General features: G+C 37.4%; 1 protein-coding gene across 8 annotated transcripts in view; it reads right to left on the bottom strand.

Moving 5' to 3' along the window:
- The window catches only part of cep170aa (centrosomal protein 170Aa), a 46,134-nt gene that overhangs the window by 27,367 nt on the left and 6,041 nt on the right, over positions 1–12,726 (bottom strand). For 7 of the 8 annotated variants that reach the window (XM_084391779.1, XM_084391780.1, XM_084391781.1 and 4 more), the window contains exons 2-6: positions 9,699–9,840; positions 5,805–5,894; positions 3,106–3,184; positions 2,405–2,463; positions 2,037–2,208 (exon numbers count right to left, since the gene is read on the bottom strand). In XM_084391779.1, coding sequence (XP_084247905.1) covers positions 2,037–2,208; positions 2,405–2,463; positions 3,106–3,184; positions 5,805–5,894; positions 9,699–9,803 — 505 coding nt within the window. In that variant the 5' untranslated portion in view covers positions 9,804–9,840. Of the gene's footprint in view, positions 1–2,036; positions 2,209–2,404; positions 2,464–3,105; positions 3,185–5,804; positions 5,895–9,698; positions 9,841–12,726 lie in introns of those variants that run through there. The other variant, XM_084391786.1, reaches the window with a different exon arrangement.

The following is a 12,726-nucleotide window of genomic DNA, read 5'->3' as shown; positions in this document are numbered from 1 at the left end:
AACTCTTGACAGGATACTCACAAATGTGCTTGACAAAGTTTGACAATGAACCGACCCAGGACAACAAACACGAGGGGATTAAATAGAGAGAAACTAATGAAGGAAACAGGTGATAATGGGGAAGCAATAATGACTAAACGAGGATAACAAGGAGGGCGGGGCTAGATGACGAGACAACACAAGCACATGGCCCAACAAAAGACCATGTGTTTGCACATAAAACATGGGTCTGTCATGTTCCTGCCTCAAGACTAAGGCCCCGTTTACACGATGGGAAAACGCAGATATTTCCCTGCGTTTTGGCCTGTCATTTACACGAAAACGCCGTTTTTATCCCAGAAAATGATTATTTCTAAAAACTCTGGCCAAAGTGGAGATTTCTGAAAACGCCGGTTATGTGTTGCCGTGTCAACTGGGAGAAACGGGGTTTTAGGTTCTCAAACGTCACATTATGCGTCAGAATATGCTTACATCATGTGAGCGCCCTATGTTTAGAGTTTGGCTACTATTTGATCATGGATGCTGTTAAGGTGGTACTCATTTTTACTTTTGTGCAAACGTTTTTGGCCTGTTTGCATTTGCTTCGTTGTCTGTCCACACCATAGGTCCACACAAACGAATCTCGCGCCATGTCTGTTGTTTTGAAAGGAACTGGAAGTCGCTCGTGCTATTCGTTGTTGTCGATTTTGAGGATTCTGATTGGCTTGCATGGCTTTATCCTTCTCCCTACACTGCCACCCATAGGTTTGGCATAATTATGATGTTGCTCGACGGCGTATTTATGCGGGTTGATGTAAACGACAACTTTTTTGAAAACGATGTTGTGTGCACGATGTTATTTTTGAAAACGGAGGGGGAGAAATATTCGTTTCTCTAAATACCCGGCTATGTGTAAATGTGGCCTAATAAAAACACAAGGACTATATGGCAGAATCATGACACATAGCACAAATGGTCATCAATGGAAAATTAATGGAACTGTGCTAGCCATTAAGAGTTGACAATGTCATCCTTAATTTTCCATTACAGGGAGAAAAAACATATGCAATTTTCTCTTTAAGGCTGGCCCACACTAAAAGATTTTTAAAATGTGAGAGATCATAAACATGATGATAAAAAATCATAGATTTAACAGTTTTGTCCATATAATTTGTGAAGTGCCAGGATGTGACCAAGACAGCACACCACACACTAACAGATTCCATTCACAAGCAACCAGAGCCTCGACTGTGAATGCGAGAAATCTCGCAAAAATCTCTTGCGCTCAAACGTGACTTTAGAGTAAACAAACATGCCGGAGGGCGGGCAAGAGGAAATGGCGATAGTGTGTTTGTACTGCTTTTTACAGAAAAATCGAGGGGAAAAAAGAAAAAGTCGTGTTACGCTTCTGTGTTCTGTCTGCTCGCTCTCTGATTTGGTATAGTTTCGTTCCACATGACAATCTACCCAGGTTTGTCCTCGGGGTTCAGGATTTATGATCGTAAATATTCAGCATAGATAGTTACGATTTGAGATGACTGCGGCCCTAATGTTCTTCCAAGCAGATTCAGTCACTCTTAACACACATCACACCACAGGAAAATCTGATAAGATAATCTGTAGAACCATCAAGATAATTGGGACTTTACCTAGGATTGTTGGACGGAGAGAATTGGGCCCAAAATCACCCAGATTATCTTATAGCCAGAGGGACGTTTTTATCTTTCACAACTGTCAAATGTTTGTGTTGCTACTGTATGAAGAAAGTTAATGGATTTTCTGAATCCTGGCCTGCTTGACCTGAGATGACAGAAGGTAACTTACACCTGCTGCTAGCCAGTTCCTAGATAAAAACAGACCGAGCTGGTTTATATCACCTTGCTCTGGTGAAAAGGGACAATGGATCAGTCAGATGGGGTCCAGCAGTGGCTAGTCCAGTATTACTCATTTAAAGAGTCACATTATTTAATGATGAATCATTGTTTTGCATCACCTACAAAGTAGTTTAAAGATACAAATACAATTATCCATCCTGATATCATGAAGGTGGTTTTTACCTTGCATCTTTTCATCTGCTTTGTTAGCCTCTGCAGGTTTGCCTGCTGTTTCAGCAATGGGCTCTGAAGGTTTTTTCACTTTGGCTTTGTCTGGAGAAGACTTGGGGGATTTTAAGGGCTCTGCACAGGTGGGCTTCTTGCCCAGTTGAAGTTGGCTGGTGAACTTCTCATGCTGATAGAAATGAGGGAGAAGAACACACAGTAAGTGCCAGAAACCTGTCATCAGACATTACTTCAGGAATATAAATAAATTACATAAGACAAGCACATGCAATTCTGATAATACAAGAGCCAACATCTTTATAAATTGATGAACCGGCATATTGTTAGCTATGTTAAACGATTCAGAGATGTAGTGATTGTTTTACCTTCAGAGCCTCCTCTGGCACATGTAGCTCTCCTCGCACCACAGTGAACAGGTTGGTATGTGAGTCAAGTTAAGGAAGACTTATAAATAGCTATATAAATAACTTTCTGCCACCTTATTGGACAATGTTGACACACATGGGCAACACTCGCAAATACTAGTCTATGAAATCATATACATCTAGGCCTACTTCTAATTTTTTGTCATGAACATACACACAAATCTTCCAAATTATGAGTGCATTAACTAATTAAATTTCAATGAATCACATAAGAATAATACTAAGAATGACTATAAATACTATCCGACATGTTTGGATAATGTCTTCCTCTGGCATACCTTCTACCATGTGCTCTCGGTGATCTGTGGTGCCTCCTCCTAGCAACAATGGTGCAAATACCAGTTAATTGACTACTACTGCAAACCTTAGACCTTACCTGTGAGCTTAAATCACGCTGCATGATTATTTAAATACTCTCCTTTTGCGTCTGAAAGGGAAACTCCTACAAATGCATATGCATTAAGGTCAGCTGCAAAAATAACTGTGACTTTTTAATAAAAGTGACTTTTTCACTGTGTGTCTTTAGTAAATCCTGACAGTAGTTTTTTAACACCAAAAAGAGGGTTTGGACTGGCGCAGGCTGTTAGCAAATCTGGCCCTAGATCTTAAAAGCTTTCAGAGGAAAGTGCATTGAAGGATATCATATCCAAACCTCAGTTTGTCATCAATCTTTAAAGTGATGTACATCTGTTCCTGGATCCTGACATCATTTACAAATGTCTGAAAATAAAAAAGACAAATAAAATTCATATTTTAAAGAGCTGTTCTACTTATACTGGTTGAAATACTTTTATAAACATTTCAAATCACAAACACAGAAGTTAATTTCTAGTTCACAATATGTACTGTACCCTACATAGGACAAGCGGTTTGGAGAATAGACAAATGGATATGAACTGTTTTGTATATAGAATCTTTAAAGACAATGTTAATTAAAAACATTAGAAAAAAGGTCAAAAGTAACAACTTCTAGTACAAAATGGTAGAAAGCATTTATTGAGCCTTAAAGTTCCCATGAAATTAATATTGACCCTGTTTACTTTGTTTGCGCACATTACTAGTGCAAGTTAATATGCAGGAAAAAACTTGTTTGTTTTGGTAATCTTTAATCAAAATCTGAAAATTTTGCTTCCGCTCTGGAATGGCGTTCTTCTACTGCCAGTCTGCTAATGAGTGAGGGAACCCTGCCCTCTGTTCAATACTCTGTTTCACTTGGAAATACGTCACAACATGAAGTCGGTTGAAACTTCTGGTTCACAGGGACTTTAGCCTTTTAACGTTTTACCTTTTTTTCTACTGTTTAGGATTGAGATCCAACCAAAGAGCATCTCTGGGATTATTTCACGAGGTTCTTCCAACAAGTAATGTTCCAAGATGTTTTCCTCTTATCTTCCCTGTTTTGTTTTGTCTTTGTTTTTTACTGCATTCACATACTTCCTACTGGTTATTTATTCCATATATAACCAGTGGCTAATTAGTTACAGTCTTGAACCATGATTTGCTATTTGCTAGTCAGAGGCAGATTGTATTAGAGGGAAGGATGTTCTCATTTAGAGAGCATTTGATTGGACAAAAGTGTAGTCAATATTGATGAGTAAAAGAGGATGAGTAAATCAATATTTTTGCTGTTGAAGAGAACGACTGGAAGTTTTAAATGTGCTAAAACATATGCTAAAAGGAAATTATCAACATTTAGAAGTATTTAGCATAGCTAGTAGCATCTAGCAAATAGATAATCTCAAAGGTAACACACACAAACTAAAAGCCACAAAACACTAAATCTGAATTCATATGGTATTTTATACAGGAATAAAGTTTGAAACAAAACAAAAAACAAAACAAAGACTTTCCTTTCCCGAATTATCAAAGGATTAAACAGCTCAATCTGGGCTTTTTTCAAAATCCACTTTAAAATGATACAAATTGAGTAATAATGATAAGCTTATGGTTTAATCTAAAAATCTCCTTGATTTCCAAATCCCCATCAGAATGTACCTATACCTAAAGATCACCATACACAGCCCATTCACCTGCCATTCATTAAGGCAGCAAGACATTTGTGTATTTAATGAGTTCGACTTCAAAAGTTCAGTGAACAAATGTTTTACAGATCCCTCTAAACATTTCACTACAGTGAGAGCCACCTCACAAAGTCTGAAAACCTTCAAGGTGGTTATAGTGAGCTGTAAGGTCTGCTCTCAAATATCAGCCACTTCCTGCAAAGCCCAACAAAGAGGGGGAGCTAATCGCACTGACAAAGCACATTCTAGAGCATTCAAGTTTAACATTTCCATTGAAAAGCTGAATCAATCTCCTCCTCTGTCCTTTCAACAATATCCAAAGACCTTAAGATATTCTGCAGGAATGTGGGGTCATAGTAGGGGAATTTCTGCATGCTCTTCAGTGGCTGACTGCACGTTATTTCCCTTCATTCTGTTCAGTTTTCAACATGTGCCAACTTCAACTAAAGGAATATGGTAGTTTCATGCAACGTCTGGGCTTGTTGTGTGAGGTTTTTGTTGAAAAAGGATCTTATGTCAACATAAATGTAAACGGTACTGAAACTGCTAAAAAAAAAAGGTGGATAATATGCTGCACACACTATAATAGCCATTTCCTGCCAAAACAGGACAGGAAGAGGAATTCTTAAGCATGACTCAACAGGAAGAGGTTGTAATTTGTATGAGTGGCCCCACGAGTTCTGATTTAGTCATGGAGATTCTACTGACCTCAAACAGACAAACATAATCTAAAACAAACACAGAGCACAGACTCAGGAAAAGCAGGCGGAACCTCAATATATTACTAAGGTTTAGAACTACCACATAGTTCAAGAATCAAGTATGAAGAGGGAAGTTTGTATTTAATCTGTGTCAAGATTCAACAAGAGGCTGAATATACTGTACATAAAATGGAAATTAATTATTTTAAAGAACCTAGCCTGTATTTATTTTTTGTACAAAAATACATTATCCTTTGTACATTATCCTGCATATTACATGCTGACTGACTAAATAATGGATGTGATTTAAACTTAAATAATTTCGTGTAAGAAGAAAGAGGCTGTAAACGTGACATGTTACGAAGAAACCACATTTATGTGGCTGCCTGGTCAAATACAAATATAAAACATAACATGACATTAGTTATGTAAGAGGTTTTATTTATTGCTCAATAAATATTTATTGATTTTATTACCAGTAAACTTAATTTACTGAACCTACTATAATTTACTATACTATTGTGCTTTATGTACAATTTTCCACAATTTGTTTATTTAAAGGCAGTGACATTCATTTATCAGAAATGTACCACTCCATTCACTATCGCTCTTACTCACCCCATTCAGGCTTCCTAGATCCTTCACTTTGTGCTCGTCACTGCTGGACTCATAGTTGATGACAGCGTGCTGCTTGTCTACACTGCGAGACTGCAATCACAAACAGGTAACAAAAAGCAGGAGTTATGATTCTGAGCATTATCACTTCATAGATTTGTTATTATTGGAAGCTAGTTTATATGGAGTCACAGAAGTATTTTACCTTGTAGCAATGATAGAATTTGAAGGTGACATATCTCACGTTTGCAACATACCAGACATCTGAAGAGAAACGCTCTCTCACACAAGTATTACAGACTGGTTGTAGCCTCAAGTGAAGTCACATTAGCGAAATTTTGCGGACAAAAAAGTTCCATTGTCTATTGTTAATAGCATAGAGATGTATGAATATTTGCTGAAAAATGGTAATTTTTTAATTCATTTTCATTTTAATGATGTGATGATCCACTAGAGGAAAGGCCAATCTCCACATCTCTCGTTTGTGGACGTTTTAATGAAAAGTGTAAGTTGCTCAGCATAAAACAAACATTAAAATGAACAAATAAATGCAAACACAGAAGTTTAAGGTTTAGAACCTATATATACACACCTAAAATGAGTGTACATGAGCGCAGTGGCTCTATTTTAAGCCACTCATCCTCAGTTCAGTGATAAGGAATCTAATACTTTACCAATCTATTTTGAGACAAACCATGTGACCACTTAAAGTATTGTAACTGAATCACATGATTAGATTGATTTATGCCTAACATGGAAGGGTCAAAGAGGGAAATGGGGGTTTCCTGACTAAACAAAGCCTTGTTCATGTCTACCAGAGACTAGTGTTTTTTAAACCTATGGTTAGTGCTGAAACCCCAGAGTCAGTTTGTTGATCTACAGTCTACTATACTCACCATTTTAAAGGCTGGTCTATGAGCATAGTATCTGCTAGCCAGTGTTTACGTACTGATAACTGGATTTAAGAAAAGGCTTCTTGGTATTGTTTTGAGGCGCAAAGAAGATATTTCCATTAGAGACTTTTGACCAAAATGTTTACTCAAGCCCTCAGAAGGCCCTTTTCACCTCAGAGATGCTAGGTGTTGTGAGAGGTATTTAGCGTTTTGTTATGTGGTTGCTAATGATTCTATGAGTTACACAGTACACAGCTTTTCTCCAAGTGGATGATATTACAGTTTGTGTTGTGACACGTCAAGTTTGTTTTGTAGTTTGACCAGGTTACTCAGCTCTCTAATGACATGACTGACACTCTCTCTCTCTCTCAATGTTTGGCATTACAGTCTATGATCTCGCAGTTCGACACTCTAAAAGTACATCATGAGCTGTTTGCCCCACTTTCTATTAATAAAGCAGCATGACTAACACATGTATACTGATGCTGAGGTAGATAGTAACAGTCATGCCACTTAGGAACACAACTTTCCTCCTGGGTATGACTTAATCAGTCTCCATCCTTCCTATGATCATTACACACAGCTTGTGAAGTACACTACCATTCAAAAGTTTAGGTTCGATAAGATTTTTTTAAATGTTTTTGAAAGTCTTTTATGCTCACAAAGGCTGCATTCACTTGATTAAAAATACAATAAAACAGTAGTATTGTGAAATATGTTTGCAGGTTAAAATAACTGGGGGCGCTTGTCTGAAGTTTAAAATCATTGGTTACCCGTAAGCCAATCACATAACGTTTGGTTAAGAAGTGTGTTATGCGCCGACTCAGCCGCATTGAACTTCAACTGGAAACACATGTATGATGCGAAAACAAAACCATCGAGCGAAATACCGGACTGAACATGGCTGTGAACGACTTTTGCAGATTATGTGAAGTAAAACTACGCATCCACGGTACAATCAGCGTCTACGTCACGGCTCTCAGCCCGCCCTCTGTTCGTTGATTGGCCGGCTGTTTTGAGGCCGGAGGAAAACTGGTCGATATCTCAGACTGAGTACAGAAGCGAACTGAAATTGAGCGGAAGTATGAAGTCTGACGTAGTCACCCATACACAAAAGAAATATATTTTCTGGATATGTTTTGGAATATATGCAAATATTTGAAATTGGCCCAATAAATATATTTCATACTTATATTTCATATATTTTTGTTATATTTCAGAATGTATTTCAATGTATTTTTTTCTGTACGGGTCCCCAAAAGTGTCAAAAATATATGTGGCATATATTCCAAATACATTGAAATATATTCTGAAATATAACAAAAATATATGAAATATAAGTATGAAATATATTTATTGGGCCAATTTCAAATATTTGCATATATTCCAAAACATATCCAGAAAATATATTTCAAATATAATTCTTTTGTGTATGGGCAGGCTACTGATTTGCTGCTCAAGAAACATTTCTTATTATTATCAATGTTAAAAACAGATGTGCTGCTTAGTATTTTTGTTGAAACGTGATACTTTTTCAGGATTATTTGATGAATAGAAAGTTCAAAATAACAGCATTTGTTTAGAATATAAATCTTTTGTAACATTCTAAATGTCTTTATTGTCAATTTTGATCAATTTAATGCATCCTTGCTGAACAAAAGTATTAATTTCTTTCAAGAAAAAAACAAAACATACTGACCATTAAACTTTCAAATGGTAGTGTAACAGCTCTCCAAAACCTTGCTGTCTACTACCTACATAGGCAAGCTGCTTTCTAAGGCAGTATCCAAACCAAAAAGGATCTTCATAGGTGACAGATTTTGTACATTCTACATAGGACGCAACTCAAGCAAATAGCGTTTAACTCACATTTAATCCCAATGGAGTTTGATTATAGCATGTCAAAAATGTTTGTAAAAAAGAGATCTTTTTTTCTGTATTGAATGAAACTAATAATACATGCAATACTGCCTTAGAATTTCTGAATTACCAATAGCTTAAGTTTGGGGCAGGACTACCTGTTTGAAAACAGTCATTTCTTTTTGCAATTTTACTAGGTGATGCTAATAGTTCTAAAATTACACACTTGACCATGATTCAAAAACATGGTCTTACTATCATCAAAATAGTTTTAGACATTTTAGTACTTTAACTTTAAGTTTTTTAAAGTTTTCATGTTTAAAGGCAGGGTGCGTGATTTTTTTTTTTTTTTTTTTTCGTTATGGTGGTTGAAAGTCTCTTAACATCCTGTTTGCAATCACTGTTAAATGGTCTAAATGTATTTAACCTATATGGTATATATATCATCTGTGGAAGGCGTAGGACCATAAAATGTTTGTCCAATCATTACATTCGGTCCGAATGCCATGATGCAACGTCCTACCTGCCTGTCAACCTATGTGTTTCCATACCTCCGCACAACCTGTCACGCAGACATCACACGTCATCAGAGCGTTTAATGCTACGCAGAGCTATACAGATGTCAGCGCAAGCACCGCAACCTAAACAGCAGCCATCTTTTACAGTTCCTCCTGAACCAAAACAATAAGCTTATGCTACACGTCATAACTACTGTCATTTGGAGGAAATAGAAACCCGTGATGGTATACTAGGAGCAGTTTGTGACTCAAATGTATGCGTTTCAATGGCAACACTATCAATGTGGAAATTAATCTGCAGCAGTCAGGTGGTACAACTCTTTAAGTAATTTATGTTCATTATTATTGTAATGTTATGCATTGAGACATGAGGTAGTTTAATGCAGTGTCACGTGATGCATTTGTTTGCTCCCTGCTATATGGAGGCGTGGCTTTGGAGACGCTCTGAAGGAAGGGTGGGATCTTCTGCTTTCAAAGCTAGCTCCCTATTGCTAGCCTCTCCAAAAATTGCCTACCCTACCTTTAAGGTTTTCATGTAATATTTTTATTTTATTTCAGCCTTATTTCAATTAACGAAAGCATTTTTAGTAGTTTCACTTTTAACACTGAGATACACCCTTCCTGACCTGTAGCATGAGCTCGCAGTCATCGCGACCCACAAAGATCATCTCACGGGGCAGCCGGTGCCGCGTACCCCCGCTGCTCACGAGGAACCAGGACGTGAGGCTCATCTCTGCACTCTTCTCCAGCCTCAGTCCCTACGTCATCCTGATGGACAGATAAAGAAAGAGAGACATTTATGAAAAACTTTCAATCAATAACATTCCATTTCTCACTCCATACAAACTTTTACAAAACTTTAATAAAAAAAAGGTGGACTTTTATAAAGAGATCACGTCCCTCCCACACAGAGGTTTAAATTTGAACCGACAGTGGAATGTGGGTGGAGGGAGAGAGAGATCCGTTAGACCGCGCTGAAATCTGCTGCATGCTGACTCTTTTCTGAAGCTACAGAAGCCTGGGACACTTCCCTCCTCCCTCGCTGCCTATGATCATTGCCAGATGCGGCAGGAAGTGATGTAGGCAACTTGGCTGCACACCCTACTGGGCTCTGGGATTTTTTTTCCCCTTTCTATGAAAAGGAGGTCACATTCAGCTGCTCCGGGCTACAGCTGCAAATGGTCTGGGGAGAGGAATTTAATGTATCCTCCTGACATACAAACCCACTAGCCCCTTCTAAGTGACCCAGTGATACTCTGGAACCTCCTTTATTTTACAAAATACATGGTACTCCAAAGTATACCATGGTAGAATATGGTATATGCCCAAAAACAGCATTTCAATGGTATATGTCTAAAACATCATTGAGTTATTTACAGCTATGAACAACCTCAAACATAGATCGACAAACGAAAAACAGAGTGGGTCTCACTGACATCTGACCTACAATAACAAATCTCTATATAACTGTAATTATTGAAGAAAGCATGTCTGTCACCTGGAAGACCCTCACGACTAATATCATACAGCACTCACAAGCAGCTAGGGCTACTTCACATTGGATATTATGAAATACCTTTTTATTAGCATATCACTATGACAACATATTGATCAATAATGTGTGCCATTTTGATAAATGGGCCCCATATTTGCTGAGAGTGCACTATGATTATACTGCTTGAGGAGTTGGAACACAATATCCACTCACTGAAATACAATATAGCTGAGTCTGACCTCCACTTACAAATTCTAAAAGTCTACTTATGGATGTAAATTAGATGTAACCAATATTTTTTAAATCTACATAATTTAACACACTAAATCTAACTAATAATAAATTGTTTAGTTTTTCATTTTTTTCAGGTTTGTAATGAGATTGATTTACTTTAGTCTATTCTGTACTTTTTGACAAATATATAATTTAGTTATAGGTCTGTATTTCTTCCTTTTATAAGACTTTTTTTGCATAATAATAATAATAATAAAAAAGAATGTATTTAAATTTATTGTATAATAACTCTTTTGTCAGTCTCCGTCTAATGCGATAACATATGGAAGCTTGTTTCTGCCACGGAATAAACAAATGTAAAAGATCATTTGCGACTATTAAGATTCTGCCTTTTTTCTCAGAATTGCGTGATATAAAGTTGCAATTGCGAGTTATAAAGTCAGAATTGTGAGAAATAAACTCGCAATTCTGACATTTATATCTCAAAATTCTGACTTCTTTTCTCAGAATTATAAGATATAAACTCGCAATTGCGCGTTATAAAGTCAGAATTGTGAGGAAAAAAAACCTGAATTGCTAGTTTATATCCCGCAACTCTGACTCTATAACTTGCAATTGCGACTTTATATCTCGCAATTCAGACTTTATAACTCGCAATTGCGACTTTTTATCACGCAATTCTGACTTAAAACAAACAATTGCTACTCTTTATCACGCAATTCTGACTTTATAACTCGCATTTGCGACTTAATATCACGCTATTCCTTTTTTTATTCCATGGCAGAAATAAGCTTCGATAATAACACAATTATATAACAACAAAAAAGTATTTTGTTTGAAAAGCCCAGTACTACAAAAAAGAAAGCTTCAAAACTAAACCCTGTGAGTGTTTTTATTCAGGTGTGATATTGGCTGTAGGATTGGAACAATGTGTCGAACAGGAATAAGTTCTGAGAAGTCCTTCACAACAGAGATAGATTTTAACTTGGGAGTTTCAAGGAATAGCTGAATACTAGCAGCTGGGTTTTCTCTTTTCTGGAACACAAGCATTAATCGAGCAACCGCAGGGAAGCCTTTATACCCGTCAACTACCCACGGAATTCAGGAATAAGCACAACGTGGCATAGGCGCTCTGATGTGGTGCGATATAAAATGTTCTTTTAATAAGACATTAAAGAGCTTTGGAAGCTGGTCGTCAGTACCTTCTGATGAACACATGCATTCAAACCAATCTCAATCTTCAAACCTATCACAATCCCTGCATGGCTGCTGAGACAATCTTGAGAATAAGAATACTTAAAGACTTAATTTAAAAGCTTAAAACGAGAAGGCAAATCTGGAGTGAACTTCACCTTCTTAGAGGCACACGTATGCTTAAGATTTCATGAGTCGCCGAATAGATGCATCACTTTCTATTGAAGCAGCTCTGTGCCCCAAAAAGCTCCCCCTTTCTTCCAAACTGAGCGACATATGGTGTTTTTAATGGGTGAAAGGGTGATTTCACCATGCTGGCTGTGAGTGCATCCTCTCGCCTCAATGTCTGAAGAGATGGATTGTTTTGGGTTGACGGAGTGTGTATGCAATGCACAGGAAGTGTGGCTAACGCTTCCTCCTGCTTCCCCCTGCACATCTCTGAATCTCTGTCATCTTTAAGAGGAATAAGGCACTGATTCACTCTGGAATAAAAGAAGCAGCAAAGCTGGAAACCACCATTTTAATAAGGAATAACAACTGGAACGGCTGAAATGTGACGGATTGTGATGTTTTTTGTTGTACTACGCATAAAAGTAAAACGTTATTTTCAGACTGGCGTTTCTCATGCATGAAGCTCTTGCACGACTTTCTGCATGAAGTCTACACCCATCTAATGAGATCTCCAGCCAGATGATGACACAACCGTGTAAGTGTCCTCCCTAATTCCCCTG

This window comes from Rutilus rutilus, assembly GCF_951802725.1.
Source record: "Rutilus rutilus genome assembly, chromosome: 20".
Lineage (NCBI taxonomy): Eukaryota > Metazoa > Chordata > Actinopteri > Cypriniformes > Leuciscidae > Rutilus > Rutilus rutilus.
This window is presented reverse-complemented; position numbering and strand designations above follow the sequence as displayed.